The sequence below is a fragment of the Centroberyx gerrardi genome, unplaced genomic scaffold (genome assembly GCF_048128805.1).
Source record: "Centroberyx gerrardi isolate f3 unplaced genomic scaffold, fCenGer3.hap1.cur.20231027 Scaffold_51, whole genome shotgun sequence".
Taxonomy (NCBI): Eukaryota; Metazoa; Chordata; class Actinopteri; order Beryciformes; family Berycidae; genus Centroberyx; species Centroberyx gerrardi.
Window position 1 is genome coordinate 25,401 of NW_027605208.1, and position 21,418 is coordinate 46,818.

Consider the following 21,418-nt stretch of genomic DNA (forward strand, 5'->3'; position numbering starts at 1 on the left):
GAGGCTAACAAACGACCTATGTAGTCGTATGGGTTGGAGGACTTGTTGAAATTTTCACTTTTACGCTGATGACACACAGCTGTATGTATCTGTGGAGCCAAATGACCCAAACGTCCTCCTCTCATTGACTGCCTGTCTCGCTACCATTGATGACTGGATGAATATGAATTTTCTTAAACTTAATGAAGAAAAAAATGAAATTTTAATCATTGGACACAAGCAAAGTAGAGAGCTCCTACTATCACATATGGGCAGTATGGTTTCACGGACTAAAGCTGAGGTTAAAAATCTTGGTGTCATTTTAGATTCAGATCTTGGTTTTAAATCTCACATTGGAAATGTAACAAAGATGGCCTTTTAACATCTGCGTAATATAGCTAAAGTTAGACCATTTTTAAATCAAAAAGATGCTGAAATTTTAGTTCATGCTTTTGTCACCAGCAGGTTGAACTACTGTAATGCTCTCCTCTCTGGTCTCTCTAAAAACTCCATTAACACTTTACAATTAATTCAAAATGCGGCAGCTCGGGTGCCCACCAAGACCAGGAGGAGAGCACATATTACACCAGTCTGAAAGTCCCTTTATTGGTTACCCGTCAGTTTTAGAATTGATTTTAAAATTCTTCTATTAGTTTTTAAGTCGCTAAATGGCCTTGTGCCTGACTATATGGCAGACATGTTCACCAGTTATGAACCATGTAGACCCCTCAGGTCCTCTGGCAGCTTTCAGTGTCGTTGGTCCTCGCCTCGGGAACAGCCTGCCGGAGGATCTGAGGGCGTCAATCTATCAACTCTTTCAAACGTAATCTGAAAACATACCTTTTTAGCTGTGCATTTTTATGATTTGTATTTGATTAATCTTTTGTCTCATTTTATTGTATCAATGTGTTTTATTCTTTTTACTCGTTTTACTTGTTTTTACCCCATGTAAGGCACTTTGTGTTACAGCTTGCTGTATGAAAGGTGTATTATAAATAAAGTTTGACTTGATTTTGATAATGTTGGCCACATAGAATCTGCATTTTACGAAGCATAGCTCAAGCCTTTGACAATAATCTAACCAAAAGAACAGAAATGGGTCTATAAAGCACAAAAGAACATACATTTGGTTTCCAATTTCTCCCAAATCACATAACAGAAAAGTCTTGTATTCCTCTGCTTTGACCAGGTAGTATGCACTCTGAGCTTTGAGACACAAAAGACAGACAGATGTAGAAAGCACAACAGACACAGAAGGACAGACAGACAGGGAGAACAGACCAAAGTTTATTTTGTCACTATCAGATCTAGTTTGATCAGATTGTATTTACTGGGGAGTGAGTATGATGCGTAAGTGATTCTAACTGATTTTAATTTACCTCACATACTCAGTTATGTGTGTGTGTGTGTGTGTGTGTGTGTGTAGGTTTGTGTTTAATTATAAATTAAAGACAGTGTACATTTTTAGTCTCTGTTTCTATAATCTGGGATGATTACAGAAATTTCTGAGTACTCTACTCATTACTTTCTACTTTTACATGAATTCCTGCTTATTTAAGAGTAAAGTGTTTTGGGGAATGTTTCAGTGTTTGGTAGATTTTAAGAGGTTGAGCTAATATGGTATTGATTTATAAAATCCAGGGAGCTGTAACTGTGTAATATGATGACTTATACCAAGGATTTCAGTTAAATTTAATTTGTTATGAAGATATCTAGAAAATGTATTTCAGCCAATCAGTGCCACACACTGACTCCCCAACTGTAAAGCTAAACATTAGCATAAATGTTACAGACAATTTGATGCAAACTTTACATCAATATGACTTGAGAAAGAATGGTCAAAAAGTAAAATGTGTTCCATATGAAGCAGCAGAAACAAACGCAACACACAAAAACCTGTATAGATAATCATATTAGCTTTGATACATGCCATTCTCTTTTTCTGTTTGTATGTGAGAGAACATCACATCAAACTCCATCGCAAAATATATCAGTATAAGGGCATACTGAGTAGGATTTTTGCTTGTGGCTTGTAAACACAACTTTCACAGTTGACCCCTCCTTCCTGCGATTGCCAGATCAGTAAAAACCAGTAAAAAAATTACAGCGAGGCGAAACGCCAAGCAGACAAGGCTCATTCCAAAACGAGAGTGAATCTGGGGTTGGTTTTCACCTATACAATACAGAAACATTTTTATTTGTATCCATTTAATACATTTTTCCACACAAACATAAATGTATTTATTTATTATCTAGAGTTTATGCTGGATTATCCTATTGAGCAAAACAAGATTAAATTACCAGATTTTGCAGTGGAGTTTGCTGTTATGTTCTCTCCTGTTACATGAATGCACCTCCGATCAGGATTTGCAGGACGAGGACAACTGGAACCACTGGCCGATTTTCCGCCATTGTGGTGTTTTTTTTTTGTTTTTGTTTTGGGGGGGGGGGGGGGGGTGTCAGGCACATGATTATCAAGAAAGCATGAGAAACCACACAGAAAGCAGCAGCCATGCAGTAGGTCAAAGAGCAGGAAAAGGTCAAGCTTACTTTGTAGTGAAAACATATTTGAAGGTCTTAGTCGTTATTTCGTTCTAAGACACTGTTTGGGTCTGTAGAAACAGAAAGGATCTAGTGCTAGTGAGTGTTAAAATTGTTTAAATGTAGCATTGACATTACTCTTTGAGTTTTATACACCTGTATTATATTTCCATTCCATTTCCATTCAAGCAGCAAGTGTTACACTGTAGACCCTGAGGGGTTTCATTGGTTGGGGATGCGGGTATGGTTAGGGTTAGGTTTAACTACTGTGTTAGAGTGTAAATAGAGAGGTAGCAGAGGTACCTTTATAAGGAATTCAAAGGGTCTAAATACAGTGTTAGTGTGAGTAAGTTTAAAATTGTATAAATGCTGTGTTAGTGTTAAAATATAATGGGTCTAACTACATGGTTAGTGTTAGTGGGAATTCAAAGGTCTAAGTACAGTTTACGGTTAATGGGACATAAAGGGGTTTAATTAATGTGGTTACTACAGGGTGCCAACTGTTACCTTGTGAATTCTGTGTACAAATTGATCTTAAAACACCTTGTTTGATTTCATCCACAACATTTTTATTTTGTACACAAAACTGAGTTTGTGACTTTTGATTTTGTAGATGATAATGAAAACGTTATTTTCATTTTGGGGACAGATAAGCTTATATTTTTATGTAGATCTATTAATTTGTGTATTAAATTACCACACAGTTTATTTTGTAGTACGAAATCCATTTCGTGGCACAAAATCCATTTTGTGAAACAAGTAGCACACTACAGAAGTTCTACAGAAGTTCTCTGATGACTCCTCCATTGTCGGCTGCATCACGGAGGACAATGAGGAGGAATAGACCTCGTAAGTCGAATGATGTCAGCCATGCCTAAATATGGCTCATAGCGATTTCTCTGTAGGTTCGTGTTCATGTTCGTATACCTGGACGACATCCTCATCTTCTCCAGAGAACACGTCCACCATGTTCGGCAGGTCCTCCAGCGGTTGTTGGGGAACCAGCTCTTTGTAAAGGCCGACAAATGTGAGTTTCACGTCTCCACTGTCTCCTTTCTGGGTTTTGTTGTCTCCAGGGGGAATGTCCAGATGGATCCGGCCAAGGTGAAGGCGGTGGCCCCAGCCCGAGACCCGCAAGCAGCTCCAGCGTTTCCTGGGCTTCGTCAATTTTTACCGCCGCTTCATTCGGAACTACAGCTCCCGGGTAGCACCCTTGACGGCCCTCACCTCTAAGGCTGTGGCGTTTTCCTGGTCCGCCAATGCCGAACGAGCTTTCCAAGAGCTCGAATGCCGGTACTCATCCGCTCCCATCCTGGTGGCCCCAGACCCATCCCTGCCGTTCGTGGTGGAGGTCGATGCCTCCAATGTCAGTGTTGGAGTGGTTCTGTCGCAGCGCTTCCCCAAGGACCAGAAGCTCCATCCGTGCGCCTTCTTCTCCCGTAAGCTATTACCTGCCGAACGCAACTACGATATCGGGAACCGGGAATTGTTGGCAGTTAAGCTGACCTTGGAGGAATGGCGACACTGGCTGGATGGAGCTGCCCAACCGTTCCAAGTTTTGACGGACCACAAAAACCTGAAATACATCAGAGGTGCCAAGCGGCTGAATTCGCACCAAGCCAAGTGGGCTCTATTCTTCACCCACTTCTCTTTCTCTCTCTCCTATCACCCAGGGTCCAAGAATGTCAAACCAGCCGTGGACCCTGACTCCGGAGATCCGGGTGCCATCCTTCCTGCCGCCTGCGTTGTGAGGATCCTCTCGTAGGAGATTGAGTGGCCGCGATCCGGGTCCCGGGAATGTTCCCTCGGGGTGCCTGTTAGTCCACGATCCTGTCCGCGTCCGGGTGCTCTAGTGGGCCCACGCTTCCAACCTGGCCTGTCATCCGGGGGTCCGCCGCACGCTCGCCCTGCTCCGTCAGCGCTTCTGGTGGCCAGCTGTTGAAGATGATGTCCAGTCGTTTGTCTCCGCCTGTCCGACCTGCGCCCAGAACAAGACATCCCGTCAGCCTCCGGCTGGCCTGTTCTGCACCGTCCCTGGTCTCACATCGCCTTGGACTTTGTGACAGGCCTGCCCCCTTCCGACGGAAACACAGTGATCCTTTCTGTGGTGGACAGGTTCTCCAAGGCGGTACATTTCATTCCACTCCCCAAGCTGCCATCTGCCAAGGAGACGGCCCGTCTGATGGTCCAGCATGTCTTCCGGCTGCATGGTCTTCCCCGAGATGTCTGCGACCGAGGTCCGCAATTCACATCCCAGTTCTGGAAGGCGTTCTGTTCCCAGGTGGGCGCCTTCGTCAATCTCTCCTCTGGGTTCCACCCGCAGTCCAATGGCCAGACGGAGCGGATGAACCAGGAGATGGAGACATCGCTGCGCTGCCTGGTCTCATCAAACCCCACCACCTGGAGCCAGAAGTTAGTGTGGGTGGAGTATGCTATCAATTCTCTTCCCTCCTCTTCTTCTGGTCTCGCTCCTTTCCAGGTAGCGTACAGGTACCAGTCGCCCCTGTTTCCAGAGCAGGAGAAGGAGGTCCGGGTTCCTTCGGCCCAGGAGTTCGTCCAACGCTGTCGTCGGACATGGGTGAAGGTCCGCTCCACTCTGCTCCACACCTCTGCCTACTACTGCTGTCAGGCCGACCGTCACCGAACCCTGGCTCCGCAGTATTGCCCTGGCCAGAAGGTTTGGCTCTCCACTCGCGACCTGGGTGGAGTCCCACAAGTTGGCTCCCCGGTTCATCGGCTCGTTCCCGATCCAGCGATCCTGTTCGTCTCCAGCTTCCCAGGATGATGCGCACCAACCCCACCTTCCACGTGTCCCTTGTCAAGCCGGTTCTTCGGAGTCCCCTGGTTCCTGCTCTGGATCCACCACCGCCTCCCCGCATCATCGATGGTTCGGCTGCCTACACGGTTTGTCGGCTGCTGGACGTCCGACGCCGATTCCAGGGTCTCCAGTACATTGTTGATTGGGAGGGGTACAGTCCAGAGGAGCGCAGCTGGGTCCCCGCCCGGGACATCTTGGACCCTGGCCTCGTCGCAGACTTCCGCCGGCGCCGTCCCAACCTGCCTGGAACTTCAGGAGCTGTTCCTGGAGGGGGGGGGGGTTCTGTCACGCCTGCTCCAGCTACTCCATGACATGTTTTGTTTTTGTCTCCCCATGTGCGTTTTCTCCCTGTCAACTTCCTGTGTCAATTGTCTGGTTTCCCCAACTGTCTCTTGTTAGTAATTTACCCTCATGTATTTAGTCTGTGCTCTCCCCTGTCTCTGTGCTCAGTTGTTTTTCATCTGTAGTTTAGCTGTGTGCTTCAGTGCTGTTTTCCTGTTTTTGCCTGTCTGCTTTTTTGCCTGTGTGGCAATAAACCCTTTTGTTCGCCTGCCTGCCTACGTGTGATCTGCATTTGGGTCCTACCTGTCACTCCGGTCATCCGACCGTCACACCTACGCTACGCCACCAGCAGGTGACGCTGAAGTGTTTAGCTTGTTGCTAGCAAAAATACTACTTGGACTAGAAAACGGTTACAGAAATCAACGGACCCAGTGTCATTAGAGACATAAATATACAAAGGTAAAAATGGACCAACTTTGAAAATCCTGCATTAAACGTAGACTGTGACAGAGACGATTATGTGAAACCCCATTCATTATCCCTATGGAGAAATCGCTATGGAACCGTGAGCCATATATGGGCATGTGGGCGAGGTCTATACAGAGACCTGGTAGAGAGCTGTGTAGGTTGGTCGACAACAACCATCTCCAGCTCAACATCAGGAAGACCAAGGAGCTGGTGGTGGGCTTCAGAAGGAGCAGGAAGCCCCCAAACCCTGTCACCATCCAGGGGGAGGAGGCGGCGATGGTGAACTCCTGTCGGTTCCTAGGAGTACAGCTCAACAACAAACTGGACTGGTCGGACAACACTGAGGTTCTACAGGAAAGGACAGAGCAGGCTGTACTTCCTGAGGAGACTCCTTCAATGTGTGCAACAGGCTGCTGCAGATGTTCTACCAGTCTGTAGCAGCCAGTCTCTTCTTTGCTGTGGTGTGCTGGGAGGCGGCATCAAGGCAGGGGAAGCCAACAGACTGAACAAGCTGGTGAGGAAGGCTCGCTCTGTCATGGGGCTCAAGCTGGAGAGTCTGGAGGCAGTGGCAGAGAGGAGGATGAGGGGAAATATCAATGCCATCCTGGAGAACCCCTCTCACCCTCTCTACGACGAGCTGAGGCTGATGAGAAGCAGCTTCAGCCACAGGCTCCTCCCCCCACGATGCAGGACAGCCAGCCTTGACTCATCGTGATTTTACTGCGTGGAATTTGCCTTTACGGATGCATTCATCTTACATTTCCTCATATACCTTGCCGCATTATATAGTGTAAAATAATAGGAAATGACAATTATGAATAAGATTTGCTCAATGCCAAATATGTATACATATATATAATGAACTCATGAGTTTGTCTTGTGTATATGTACCACTTAGCCTGCAACACAATGCAAAATGTGACAAACCCTTCCAGACTGTGCCAAGCTTTCTGCAGCACCAATCATCTACTGGTTTAATTATGCACTTAGGCCAGTGTAAAAGTGGCATTTTTGTCCCACAAAATGTAAGATAAGATAAGATAAGATAAGATAAGATAGCACTTTATTGACCCCCTTGGGGAAATTCAGGAATGACACGTGTGCCATGTGTTTGAAGAAATGGATTTGAATAAAATTTGTGTTTATTTAAATGCAAATCAATGAATCTACCTAAATAATTTAATTTAAACATGAGCTTATTTCATCCATGAAATGAAAATAGCATTTTAATCTTCCATGAGATCAAGTCACAAATTCAAAATGAATTGTATCTGCATTTGGTGGATGAAATTTTTGGATTTCATGATATGAAAAAGTATTTTGTACCATGAAATGTCATGCACGAAATTCACAAGGTAACAGTTGGCATCCCACAAGTTACTGACATTTTTCTAGATAAAATTAGTTCAGGTTGTACCAGAGCCATATATAGACAAAGTTAGTCCAGGCTGTAGTATGGTCTTTTCTAGAACTAAAGCTGACAACACATGATTACCAGCAAAAGCGCGGTTTGCCTGCTGAGCCATTGTTTTCCCATGGAGAGACTGGTGACACCGAACCTAGTGGCAGCGCTAACTTGGGTTAGCTCTAACTTGGGTGGGTTAGCGCTAACTTGGGTTAGCTCTAACTTGGGTTACCGCTCAGAATTTCCACCTTGCCACTGCCTTCAAAGTTCAAATTATTTGAACTTTCACCCCGTTTTCCACTGACAGCCTTGTGTGACGTACAAATAGCTGAAAGATGGAGAAGTTAATATTGTGTGTGTGAGTTTCCGGAGTTGTACAATACATTAAAATAGTAGGGGAGATCCGGGGCGATTGTAGCACTTTTTTGTTTTTTGCTCATTACAAAAATATTGCGTCACCTAGAGTTACAATATTTTAATGTGGACAACTTACACATGTGCCCTACCAATATAATCAATAATTTCGTCCCATGGATCAATACATCAAACGTCATCCGACCGAAAACAGAAGCTAGGCAGTGCTACTTTTGCCGCTCACTGTCGGGACGAAAGTAGCACAGGCAGGGGAGGAATGTAGCACCAGTCAAAACGGACCACACAACAGTTAACTAACACATTTGTATGGCATATACTTATCATTAGTTCACTAATTGATCATCCAAACAAATGTTGACATTATGTAATACAATTTATTACGTTATATGTTACAAATATATAAAATTAAACCTTGTGTCTAACTATTTTACTGGTTAATCAATATTTTATCCGCCATTAAATGCCCCACACAAACAAATGTTTCGAATTATCAATTTCTTGTCATGTTTTGCTTGTAATGTCTAGTCTACACCATGGTCTACACTTTTTTTCAGAAAATGTACCTAATCTATATATCCGCTGTCATTTTTCAGTGACAGCTGATATATAAACAGGGATGTGGGGCGCCCCGGTGGCTCACCGAGTAGAGTGCGTACCATAAGGCTCAGTCCTTCCCGCAGTGACCCCTCTCTCTCTCCCATACCTTCCTGTCTTTCTCTAACACTGTCAATAAAGCCTAAAAAATAAATATTTAATAAACAGGGACATGCGTTTACTGCACCTCAAATAAGACTGTGTCTCATGCCAGACCGCCTGCAGGCTCTCCCATACACCTCACCTCACTGATCAGACCTCTGTCTGTCTTCCAGCCGGAAGACAGATCCAGCCAGCATAACACCAATGAAATGCATAGTTAAGGGCTCTCGTCCCTCCCGTCTCTCCCTGTATTTAAGCTAGGATAACAGAAAAGCTAAGCCAACATGGTACATGAAACAATCGCTGATGTTTAGTCTCCCGATAGGTCTAACAGATGACAGAAGTTTGCAGCGTTAAATAAATAACCTCTATGACAAAAATGAAAAACACTTCAGTTTTCAATATTTTATTTCCCGACATGAAAATCACAGTTTTGGCCATAACTCCGCAAAAACAAAATGCAGAGTGTTGATTTTCTGCAGGGAATTCCTTGACAGGGAGTAGCATCTGCTTACCAAGTTTCAAGTTCCTAGCTCTTGTGTAACACGCATAAGGGTCCGTGCTACAGCCGTACCGCTGCTACAATCGCCCGGTTCTCCCCTACCACAACCTTGGGGTAAATTACATTTTGCTTTTTGACTTTAGCAATAGCAGAGATGATTTGTGTGAATGTGATGACGTTTTGGCAAACCTCCCTCATCATGTGTTGACAGCTTAAGAAATGTGGCTGTAAATATGGAACAATGTCCTTCATAACATCACCATGGTGATATTGGCAACAGAATCATTACTATAGCAACAGTTATGCAGCAGGACTGTGGAGCCAACATGGCTGAAAACTGGAATGACCAAACTACATATGTTGGTGGCTCTGGTCAACTGATGTGGTTTGATGTGTTTATATGAGGATCAGAGTGTGAAAACAGAGCTGAAAATGGTTTGAGATTGATGTAAGAGTATACACACATGCTCTGTTCCTGGTGTGTTGTGTCTGTCTGACAGACCAAACCAGTCAAAACAATCAGCCAGTAAACAGGATATATGGAAACATTCTCAGTATTTGACAGAAAAGGAGTTGGGTGTGGGGAGGCAGGCAGCGACAGACAGGTAGACAGACAGGTAGACAGACAGGTAGACAACAGCAGCTCAGGGATCCACACAGTCTCTGTCTCTGTCTAGTGGTGTGGAAATACCTGGCTGAGGGCCGGGTGGGGGTCGTGGGGCTGACGTTGGGGCGTCCCCCCAGGGGAAGGTACTCCTGAAGTGGAGGATGATCGGCCCAGTTTACACACTGCCTTGGACTCTGCAGAGAGAGCAGGTTCACAATTCAGTTCATAAGAAATCCACAACAGTAAGGTATCCACAGTCATATAAATCCACAACAGTAAGGTATCCACAGTCATAACGTCTTCATAAGGTGGACAGTCACTAATGCGGTACTAGAAGCAGAGCTGAGACCAGAACAGGAAGAGTACACACTAACAACAAAAGCTTTCAAACAGTACCCATGGAACCTATACTTAAAGGTTCTTATTAAGGACCATTGTCAAATGGTTCTAAATAGAACTGCCATATAGCACCAAATGGTTGTCAACTGTCTACAGACAACAACATACAGTATATCAATATTACAACTCATTAACCCTAACCCTAATCAATATAAATACACACCTATTAATTACCCTACAATTAATTTACAATTCAAACCCCTCACAGAATACATTTCTCCAAAGACAAAATTAAGTAAAACTAGAAAAGCTAAATTTCTGTTCGAACTGTTCCTGTAACAATAGTATTTTTATTATTATATTTAGAATAAAATGATATTTACAATAGAGAAAGCTACTAACAGTGTTTCCCCACTATCCTCCAACCTCCACTAACCATCAACAACTGGCAACCTGTCAGAGAACAGTTACATTGATTGACAGAGTAAGCTAACATTTTATATTTCCCAATACATTATTTAGAATGGAAAGAAAATCACATTCAGGTTTCTTATTCGGCTTAGAGCAACAGGAAAATGCCATCATAGACATGGTTGCGCAAAATAATAGAATTTACCTGAAAGAAATACAGTAATGAATCATACAAGACACTGAAGTCTTCCACAATATTCAGCATATCAGTATGCTCACAACCTACCATGTCCTGAAAAGAAAAGCCATTTGCACCAAACAAGTGTACAAGGTTCCCTTTGAGAGAAACTGCCAGAATGAAGATGTGTAACATTAGCAATGTGACTGTGTAACATTACAGCAACATAATTACACTGTAACTATATGCCATCTACACTATTTGTGTTTCTCAGTCTCAGAGAGGACAGCAGCCAAACAAGAACTTTGAGTTCATAGTACATAGGAGGATCTTATTACATTACATTATGTCATTTAGCAGACGCTTTTGTCCAAAGTGACTTACAATAAGTGCATTTTGTCAACAGTAGTGAAACCAACTGTGCATCACAGTCTTCATCAGCTAAGCCTTTTAATAGGAATAAGTAGCATTCATTGAATTTTTATTTTTATTTTTTTTAAAGAAGGTTAAGAAGATAGGTTAGATCAGGAGGGGTCCAGGTGTAACCTGAAGAGATGTGTCTTTAGTCTCCACCGAAAAATGGGCAGTGATTCGGCCGTTCTGACAGAAGGGGGCGGAGCTCATTCCACCATTCTACCAGCAGATATGGAAGCCAGTGAAGCGTCCGGAAGAGGGGAGTGACGTGAGAGAATTTTGGTTGGTTGAACACCAGACGGCTGCAGCGTTCTGATTGGCTGTAAAGGTCTGATGGCAGAGGGTCGCCCGGCCAGAAGAACGTTGCAGTAGTCCAGGCGGGAGATGACAAGTGCCTGGGCCAGGAGTTGTGCCGATTTTGCGGATGTTATAGAGGGAGAACCTACAGGGTTGTTGCTGCAATGTAGGCAGAGCAGGACAGCTGCTTGTCCAGGATCACCCCGAGGTTCTTGGCTTTGATCTTATCTGTCTTATCTGTCAATGTCCATGGACAACATGGGGGAAATGTCATCCTTTGTGCAGCCATCTCCTGAAATGGTGTTGTTAAAGGAATAGTTCACCCAAAAATGAAAATTCAGTCATTATCTCCTCCGCACCATAAAATGGCTCCATGCAGCTCGTCCAGCATAATGCAAGTCTCCGGAAGCCAAACGATCCCAAAGTGATTAGCTCAGGACGCTGTATGGACTAACAAACTGCACCCGAGTTTCAGCTGGCATGGGGGGAGGAGATAATGACTGAATTTTCATTTTTGGGTGAACTATTCCTTTAAGGCTGCAAAATTAATCTTATATTAATAGTGACCACGATTTTGGCTTCCACAATTTATTAAACATGATCACCTGTGATATTGATGCATTGGGCTTAGAGAGCCTGCTCTGCTGCATCAAACAAAGTGCTCCCCATTCCCAGGTAAACTGACCAATCACAGGTGCTCTGAGTAACAATTTTACGGTCTCTGCTTCCCAAACACGGTTGCTACACAGGCAAAGCTTAAACCTGCAATAAGCGATTTCAGACCCTGTAACCAATCCTGAAGCTAACGTGTGCTACGTGGAGATTTCTGTGAGACGTAATGATGTAAACAAACAGCCACACAGCAGCAGCTGTGCTGTTGTTTGCACCTCTTTCCTAAAGCTTGTTGTCATGTTCGGCCCGAGTTGTAGCTTTTCCTTTTTTTAAAACGAGCTCCTCTCCTCTCTCTCCCCTCCCCTCCCTGAAAAAAATTCTGGTAATGGCGGAATCGATGAAGTGAGCGAGTGGGACATGTGACCTTCAGCGGGAGAAAAATCTGGCAAAGTGAGACTGGTAACCGCCAATATTTCTCGGTACGTTTATTTTAGCCATTAGCCTTCATGCACGGTTTGTCCTTAAGGGCTTCCGTCGCCCAGCAGTTTTGCTGTGTGTGTTTACAAAATGTGTTGCGGTTTCTGATGCTCTCTAGTGGTCTAAAAATTGCTTATTGTAACTTTAAGATAAGATTGACAAGGTAGACCACCAAATGTCAGGAGCAGAACGAGAAGAGTTAGTTCCTAGAAATGGACCATCATCCATTGTTTGTAACTATTTGGGATTTAGAGCAAGTGATGTTGATCAGGTACAAATACTATGCAAAGTGTGTTTTAGGGTTGCGTCAGCAACAACCTATTTAACCACCTGCAAAGCCATCACAAAGTCAAATATGATGAATGCATGAAGGCCAAGAACAATGTTGCCACGCCACAAAATCCCTGTCCTTCCCCAATATAGTCCCATAATGGGGACACTGTACAACGCATCTCCGTATCCTTCCAGCTCCAGAGGCAATCACATTCCATTTGGCGAAAGACATGTCCAGTAAACACTGTAAACAGTGAGAGAAAATTATAAACAGGCTGGAAAAAAGATCTAAGATTCTCTCACACAATCATTTCTCCAACGTGGCATTGCCTGCGCTATATGCAAAGCATAGAGGGCAAGCAGAGGAGGATGTCTCAGCTGCTGAGTATTCAGCAGTATTCAACTGACCTGTTGTCAAGCAGAATGGTGGAGCCCTTCATGAGCCCGACAATTCATTACATCAATAACAATTATACAATAAAGTAATGTTTTCCACAAAACCAAACAGCCAGTCAATTGCCAATGGCCTGAGGAAAGCGATGTCGGCATGGGTTTGCAGGAGGAGAGACTTGTTTGCATCGCCACAGAAAATGGGTCCAACATGGTTAGGGCAGTCTCTCTAGATATTACTATTATTATTGTTATTATTCTAAAAAATAATTAATAATGACAATAATAATATTAGTAATGGTAATAAATTGTATTAAATGTGTGTACAGAGGCAGCCTAGGTTTATTCTGTGCTGTGATCCATGATTCAAGTTAAGATACTGTACATCAGCTAATTTACTATTACATGAAAAGAAGGCAATATCGAATTTTGCAGTGGAATATACTGTATATATTGGATCAAGTGTTACGTATTTTGAAAGCATTGACTGCAGTTTGGACAAATGTGTTAAATCAATTGTAAGCCTAAATGATAAAACAACAAATTGATCTGCTCACCTCCTCCTCCTCCCAGCATCATAGTGGGGCTGACAGAGGACCTCCCCATCCTACTGGAGGCAGGGCTTGATTGTCCATCCCATTCCCTCTCTCTGTCCTTACTGTCATGTCTGGGAAGTGACCTGGAATCTCCTGCAGAGACAAAAGAAGAAAAATGGAAATGGAGGGAGCAGAACCCTCCCGATTTTCCCGGGAGACTCCCGATTTTCTCCTGGGATCTCATTTCTCCCATATTTTGATCAGATTTCAAAATCTGCCCTAAACTAGAGTATGACACTCCCAGGCCAGCTTGTCTTTCCCTAATAAAATAAAACAAAGGATGCGTTCAAAAAGCTGTTTCACACCACCATGCCTACAGCTATCGCTGTGTGGCCTACCCTAATCAACATTAATCAACAAATCAACATCAAAATGTGAAGAATTTGCAGTGCTCACTTGACCCAACCCCCACCACCTTTTAACAGTGTTTAATTGTATAAAAGATGAGGTGCTACCGATTGTAAATCATTATCTGTTTACTGGTATCTCCCCTCTACACTGAAAACTGTTTTTGTGAAACCTCAAGAAAAGTAACCTAGATCCTTTAGTGCTTAACAAGCCATTTTAGGTAAATTTCAAATCTTTCTTTTTTAAGCAACATCCTTGAGAAACTAGTTGTTGTGCTCGCCACAGCACCGAGACAGCTCTAGTTGAAGTTGTAAATGACCTGAGATTGAACATGGATGATAAGAATCTCTCAATCTTCTCTCAAGTGCTTTTAGACTTAAGTGCGGCTTTTGAAACAGTCGACCATGATGTTCTTATAAACAAACAGAAGTGGGTTGGCCTCTCTGGCACAGTTTTAAATTGGTTTCGGACCTATTTGTCTGGAAGAGACTATTTTGTCTCCATTGGTGACCACTCCTTGGGTAACATTATTATAAAATCTGGGGTCCCTCAAGGCTCGATCCAGGGACCTCTATTGTTAAGCCTATACATGCTGCCACTGGGAATATTATCAGATTATATGGGATTCATTTACATAGCTATGCAGACAATATCCAATTGTATATCTCTATATCACCCAAGGATATCAGCCCTATTGATAAACTGGTTGAGTGCATCAACCATGTTAACTTGCGGATGTCGCTTAATTTCTTGCAATTGAACAAAGATAAAGCAGAGGTCCTAATTATCAGAGCTAAAGGCCAGAGAGGAAAGTTTTGCACTAACCTAAAATCCTTGGCGCAACATGTCATACCCCAGGCTAAAAACCTTGCTGTGCTTCCACACCCTGACTTGAATTTTGAAGCCCATATTAGAAATAATCACCCAAACTGCCTTTTATCACCTTCGAAATATTGCAAAAGTGCAACTGTTTCTCTCTCAGGTAGATACTGAGAGATTAATGCACGCTTTTATTACTAGCAGGCTTGACTATTGTAATGCTCTCATGTCTGGTCCACCAAGAAAGCTTTAGAAAAACTGAAGATCATTCAAAATGCAGTAGCATGTGTGCTGAGCAAGACCAGAAGGAGAGCACACATTACACCTGTTTTTGCCACATTACAAGGCAACACCAGATTTTAAGATCCTTTTACTGATGTTAAGTTAAACTTAAGTTTACGTTTATTGTCATATGCGCTCCAAAAGTACCACATACATTCAAATGCAATGAAATGTGTGTGGCCTGGCTCTCAGCCTTAATATATAACAAGGTAAAAATAAAAATACAACAAATGACACACAATAAAATACAATGGAGTGAGTTGTGCTTGTGTGCACGTGTGTGTGTGTGTGTGTGTGTGTGTGTGTGTGTGTGTGTGTGTGTGTGTGTGTGTGTGTCTGCTGGGTGGCTCTTGTCCTTGATGATATTTAGGGCCATCTTTTCGCGGCAGGTGGTATAGATATCCTGAAGCTGTGGCATTGGTGAGTCCATGATCCTCATTGCCATTGTTATTATACTTTTTAATGGCTTGTGATCTTGTGTCGTGAGGTTGCCAAACCACACCGGAATGCCTCCAGTAATCATACTCTCTATTGTAGCTCTATAGAAGTTGATGATGGTGCTTGTTTTCAGTTTTTAAGGCATCTCAGAAAGTACAGTCTCTATTGCACATTCTTAAAGGTGTAGCTGGTATTGAAGGACCAGGAGAGAGAGTTGGAAATATGAATGCCTAGAAATTTGAAGCAATTAATAATTTCAACAGGTGTACCGTTAATGCAAACTACAACAATGATCTCTTTTGTTTAGCTCGTAGCATGGCGGTTAAACAACATCAAACGACACCATCTTGACTGCCATCTGTGTTTAAATCTCTAAATGAATACGTCAGATATGCTTTTAAGGTATGTTCCCTCTCAACCCCTCCGACCCTCTGGCACGGGCCTTTTAGTTGTTCCACGGGCTAGGACTAACACCTGGGAGGTTGCTGCTTGTGTCTATGGTCTTCACCTCCGGAACAGCCTGCCAGAGAACCTGAGGGTGTCACAATCTGTCCGCTTTTAAACAAAATCAATCAAAAATCAACAATCTTTTAAACAAAAGCGGACCTTTTTAGTTTAGCTTTTACAGAAGTATGAGTTATTAAACTCATAGCTTATCTGACCTTGATTTAGTTTTACCTATAGCTTTTAAGTAATCTGTTTTAATCTTTAATGCAGTGGTCTCAGTTTCACCATGCTCCCAAATTTATGCATCACATTTTATTTCCTTTTTATCTATTTTAACTGTCTTTTATCTTATTTCATTGCATTATAATGTTTTTACGATTCATATTTTTTATTACTATTATTATTATTATCTATTATTATTATTTTCATTATTGTGTTGTATCTCTTTATTGATCTTATCTTGTTAAGCATTTTGTATTGCAATCTTGCACAAAAGGTGTTATAATTGATTTATCCTCTATCCCTCCATTCATCTGTCCATAACCACGCCCTTTTCCCTCTCCTCTATCCTCCTGTTCCTCCCCTCCTCTCTCTCCTCCATCTCTCCATCCCTATCATCTGTCTCTTGTCTTTCCCCTCCTCCCAGTCTGCTGACAGCATTAAGGAAATTGCTTTGCCAGCAGATGAAAGCTTTTCAATTATTTTAGCTTCAGAGACGAGCTGTCTGCAGGCAGACTGCTGGACTGGACGATAAAGAGAGAGACATAAGCACAAAGTGAGAGACACAGAGGGAAAGACAGAGAGACACAGCAAGATACATGGAGAGAGACAGACAAATGAAGAGAAGCAGTATGAGAGGGACAAGAACAAACTTAGAGAAACAGGAGGATTGACACAGTAGATTGAGACAATAGAGGAAAAGGGAGGCGAGAAAGCAAATTAGATGTAGAGCCAGACAGTCCAGACTGCCAAACAACTCCATTTAGAGTTAAATAATTGTTTGTGTGTGTGTGTGTGTGTGTGTGTGTGTGCTCTCTGTGTGTATCAGGATGCAGCCAGAAATAGGTCAGCCATGCTGTTACAAAACACAGTGAGCATTATACTATCACAGGACATACAGTTAACAGTGCTACTGTATATTAAACTGTCCAATCACTGTCATAAGGCCTGATCTACAAATCTACAAAAAGGCTGTGAGTGTAAAAACACATGCGATGTAGTGAAGCTGATCTACTAACAGGGTGTGCCGAGGATTGCATCACTCAAATGACAAAGTACAAGCCCTGTCCTCTACTGCTAGCCTTAGCATTATAGACCAGTTAAATGATTATTGATCAGTTAACATATATATACACTCAAAAATATTTTATATAAAGTGATTCATTAAATTCACATTCAAATGCTACATTACATAAAACTGTTACTAAAAACTTTCTCAAATGTTAATAATAATCATTTAACTTCATTATTTTGTCTTTAAGCTACTAGTGCAGTGCCCATTCAAAACGTGCCAGTCCGGAACGGGCCGATTGCAGCTTGCAGCTTTCTCGAGAACCGCTCATGCCCGTAGTGAGCTTTCCGAGAACCGCGCGTGCCCGTACTGCTCATGCCCGTAGTGCAGCTTTCCGAGAACCGCGCGTGCCCGTACTGCTCGTGCCCATAGTGCAACTTTCTCGAGATCTGCGTGTGCCCCTACCGCTTGAGCCCCACTGCTGCACAGAGCGCTGTCCGCTTGTTTATTCAAAGTTTATTAATATTGAACGTGTCGCGTGTCCAAATTGCACCAAATCCAACACTGCAGGTCCTTGGGTCCCCAGCAATACACCCGCCAAGTGTGAAGTCGATCGTCCGAATGGTTCTCGAGATATGCGAAGGACACACTCACTCACTCACAGACAGAGATTCCTTGCTTTATAGTTGAATGATATAGTTGATGAATAAATTACTGAATTTTTTTAATTTATTTGTAAAATTATTTTTAAAAAGGCATTTCAATGCAACCTCTTATTACTACATTCAAGCTTTCCATGGTTGCAAGCACTCCCTGATTTCCTCACTTTGTCTCCCCCTCTGACGGTGAAAGACATATAAAACGATGTATGGATTACAACCAGAGATTAAAAGTTTCTGCTACAACCAAACTACCATGGAAGTATTATATTATAAGAAGGTGTAGCAGCCAGTGTCGCTCGTGTGCTGTCAGCCCAGTAAAGTTCCCATATGGGGCGTGATTTCGGCTCACCGCTCCATCCAAACACACCAAAACAACTGCATGCATCGCCTCCTTCCTTCCAACAGGTTTCCTGTAGTAGAGCCTGAAGCATGCCATTTTGTAATTGTTATAGAGATAGGCACAGGCCTGGCATTGAGGGAGGGCCAGACCGGGCCAGACCGGGCCAGGCCCGCCCAATTTACATCTTTGCCCGCCCCCAAATAAAATATGTTTTATAAAAATCTTTCAGTGATTTTTTTTAATGCTATGATATATATGATGTTTAGATGCAAAGTCTAATCCAAAAATAAATATATTGTTAAACTAAATCAAATATGTGTCATATAGGCTATTTGTGACTGACATAAATTTAGACCTCTAATAATAATAATAATAATAATAATAATACATTTATTTATATAGCACCTTTAAAAACAGAGTTTACAAAGTGCTTTGACAGACAAAATAAAAGCAGAATACTCAAAATATGAATTTAAAAGCAATAAAACAATAATAAACAGTGGTTAAATTCATAGGGGAACGGAGATGGAAAGGAGCAACATTCAAGTAAATAGTGGTATAATCGTAAAATGAAAACCAACATAAACAGTAAGGTTAAAATAAAATTAAGATAAAATTAAGATAAAGTAAAAATAAAGACAAAAGACGTAAAAGACAATAGAAAGATGATAAAAAGATGATTAAAGCCAATAGAGACAATAAAAAGACGCTAGAAGATAAAAAGATGAAAAGATAAAAAGACGATAAAAAGAGACGACATCACATAAAAGCAAGTCTATAAAAAAAGAAAAAAGGTTTTAAGAAGTGATTTAAAAGAAGTCACTGATTCTGCTAGCCTTATCTCCTCAGATATCACAAATTCAGATTACAGAGTTTTAGGTGTAGGACATCTCGCCTCCGGAACAGTAGGTATCCTGAGGCTGTTCGTTACTTGGACTCTGACGCACAAGCACTTGTAGTAGTAGAGCAAGCATTAGCCAACATGCACTTTAAAAGTAGGTTGGTAGCAGCACAAGGCAACAAGCACTTTAAAACGAATGTAGCAGCACAAAGCACTTTAGGACTTTATCATATTATGTATGTTTGAATGTATAAATGTGATAACTGTTTTTGCTGTTCTTATTTTATATATTTTATTTACTTATGTGTGTGTTTTTTTTGTCTGTTCTTAAGAGCTGCACTGAGGCAAATTCCTATCAACTGTGTTGACATGGCAATAAAGTATTGAATTGAATTTAATTGAATTGAATACATTACTTGTGAGTTTTCAAGTAAGTTGGTGGGTCGGTAAACAGTGTTGTGTGATACTGCCATTGCCCGGCCAATTCAGGAGTTTGTGAGTAGCTTAGACTAGCCTAGAAGTGTCATGGTGCTGTTTAAGTCTGCTTTAACGTTTGGGGCCTCCACTGCTACATGTGAGAACTCGTTTTCAGCATTGAAAAATGTCTTTACCGATCACCGAAGGAGCATGCTTCATCCGTGCAAAGCCCACCTGATTCAATTAGGTTTTGAAAAGGACTTGACTAAGAAATACAAGGATGAGTGGAAGGACCATTTGCTGAGGAGATTCCATTCCACAGGAAAACGACATCTCCAGCTTTATTAGCATCAATAAGGAGCGGCACGGAGGGTGGATGAGTAGACTATTTTCATGTTCGTCTTGTCTGCTGTTCTGTGCTGTAGGTAATGGTGGTGTAACTCTGTATTGCATGCATTTGTTTGCCTGTGGTCAGCATGGTTGGACAAATGTAGGGCCTAAGCAATGCTGTTGTCCTTGGTGTTTTTTTCGTGCGCATTTGTGCGCCTTTACACAATGCTATTGGTCATGCTGTTGTTTATTTGTGTGCTGTCTTGCAGCAATGTGCACACAGTGCACTATTGCTGTTGTTGTGTTTTGTATATTATGGCCTGGATAGGCATAAGGCTGCAACGCACAACATGACATGGTAGAGCAGAATTATGGCTGTGGTTGTTTTGATTAAATTTGAAAGTGGCGGGACAGCAAACAAGTTCTTTTTTATTAAAAAAAACCAGTATATGTCACACCTGCTCCAGCTACTCCATGACATGTTTTGTTTTTGTCTCCCCATGTGCGTTTTCTCCCTGTCAACTTCCTGTGTCAATTGTCCGGTTTCCCCAGCTGTCTCTTGTTAGTAATTTACCCTCATGTATTTAGTCTGTGCTCTCCCCTGTCTCTGTGCTCAGTTGTTGTTTTGCCTTAGCCTGTGCCGCTACTGTCGAGTAGTTTTTCATCTGTAGTTTAGCTATGTGCTTAACTGCTGTTTTTTTTGCCTGTGTGGCAATAAACCCTTTTGTTCGCCTACCTGCCTGCCTACGTGTGTAAACGGGATTATTCTGGGGAGTTGTCAGTTTATACAATCATGTAAACAGCTTCAGACTATTGCCTTAATCGCAGTATTGGCAATAGTCGCATTATTGTGCGACTGTAAACGTAGACAATGAGCGCTGCAGGCCTAGGTAGGTTACTCATACATTTGAAATGCTGATCAGAAAATAATGGAAACACAGTCTCCATAAACCCGGTCATGTAGCTAATGGTGTTTATTTGCACTTCTGGCCATATTTTGTTTACAGCTTCAGATAATGAATACAAACCAAATTACAAAGCCAAATTACAATATGTATGTCTTTCCATTTGTACACCGTTTGGGCGCCATGGACAGTGGCAGATTTTAGACTTTGGTAGCATAACATGAAACTGCAGGCTGTGGTTGTAATGCTCTCCGTGGTGCTGAATAATTGTATATGTCTCAAGGTGATATAATCTAGGAATTAGAAGTAAACTGCTAGCGCTACTAGCAGACTTTCTTAGACTGTTAGGTTGGGGTGCTGGTGCCAGGGTAGAGTCATAAACATGTGAAAAAATGGTCCACCACTTGTAGAGTTTCAAAGTCTATTTATTATTATCTTTATAGCTCTGTTTGAGGAGAGATCATCCACAGGTGTGGTGACTCCGCCTACAGGTGAAGCGACCAGTGGGTAAACAACATTTCAGTCAATAAATTTAGCCTGCTGTTACAATGAGTGTCTCTACATCTCCAGAACAATTCATCACAGTCCCAACAGAAAACAAACAAAAAAATAAATTAAAAAATGGGGACAGTAAATAGATGAGTGGAGGGGCCACCACATCACCACAAACATCAAGAAATTAGTGGAAAGAAAAAAAG

The 21,418-nt window shown here is 42.2% G+C and overlaps 1 protein-coding gene across 1 annotated transcript in view; it reads right to left on the reverse strand.

Annotated features, from left to right (window-relative positions):
• Positions 1–21,418, reverse strand: part of nyap2a (neuronal tyrosine-phosphorylated phosphoinositide-3-kinase adaptor 2a) — a 54,828-nt gene that overhangs the window by 9,400 nt on the left and 24,010 nt on the right. The window contains exons 4-5 of the mRNA XM_078282321.1: positions 13,622–13,753; positions 9,758–9,867 (exon numbers count right to left, since the gene is read on the reverse strand). Of these exons, the coding sequence (XP_078138447.1) occupies positions 9,758–9,867; positions 13,622–13,753 (242 nt within the window). The remainder of the gene's footprint in view (positions 1–9,757; positions 9,868–13,621; positions 13,754–21,418) is intronic.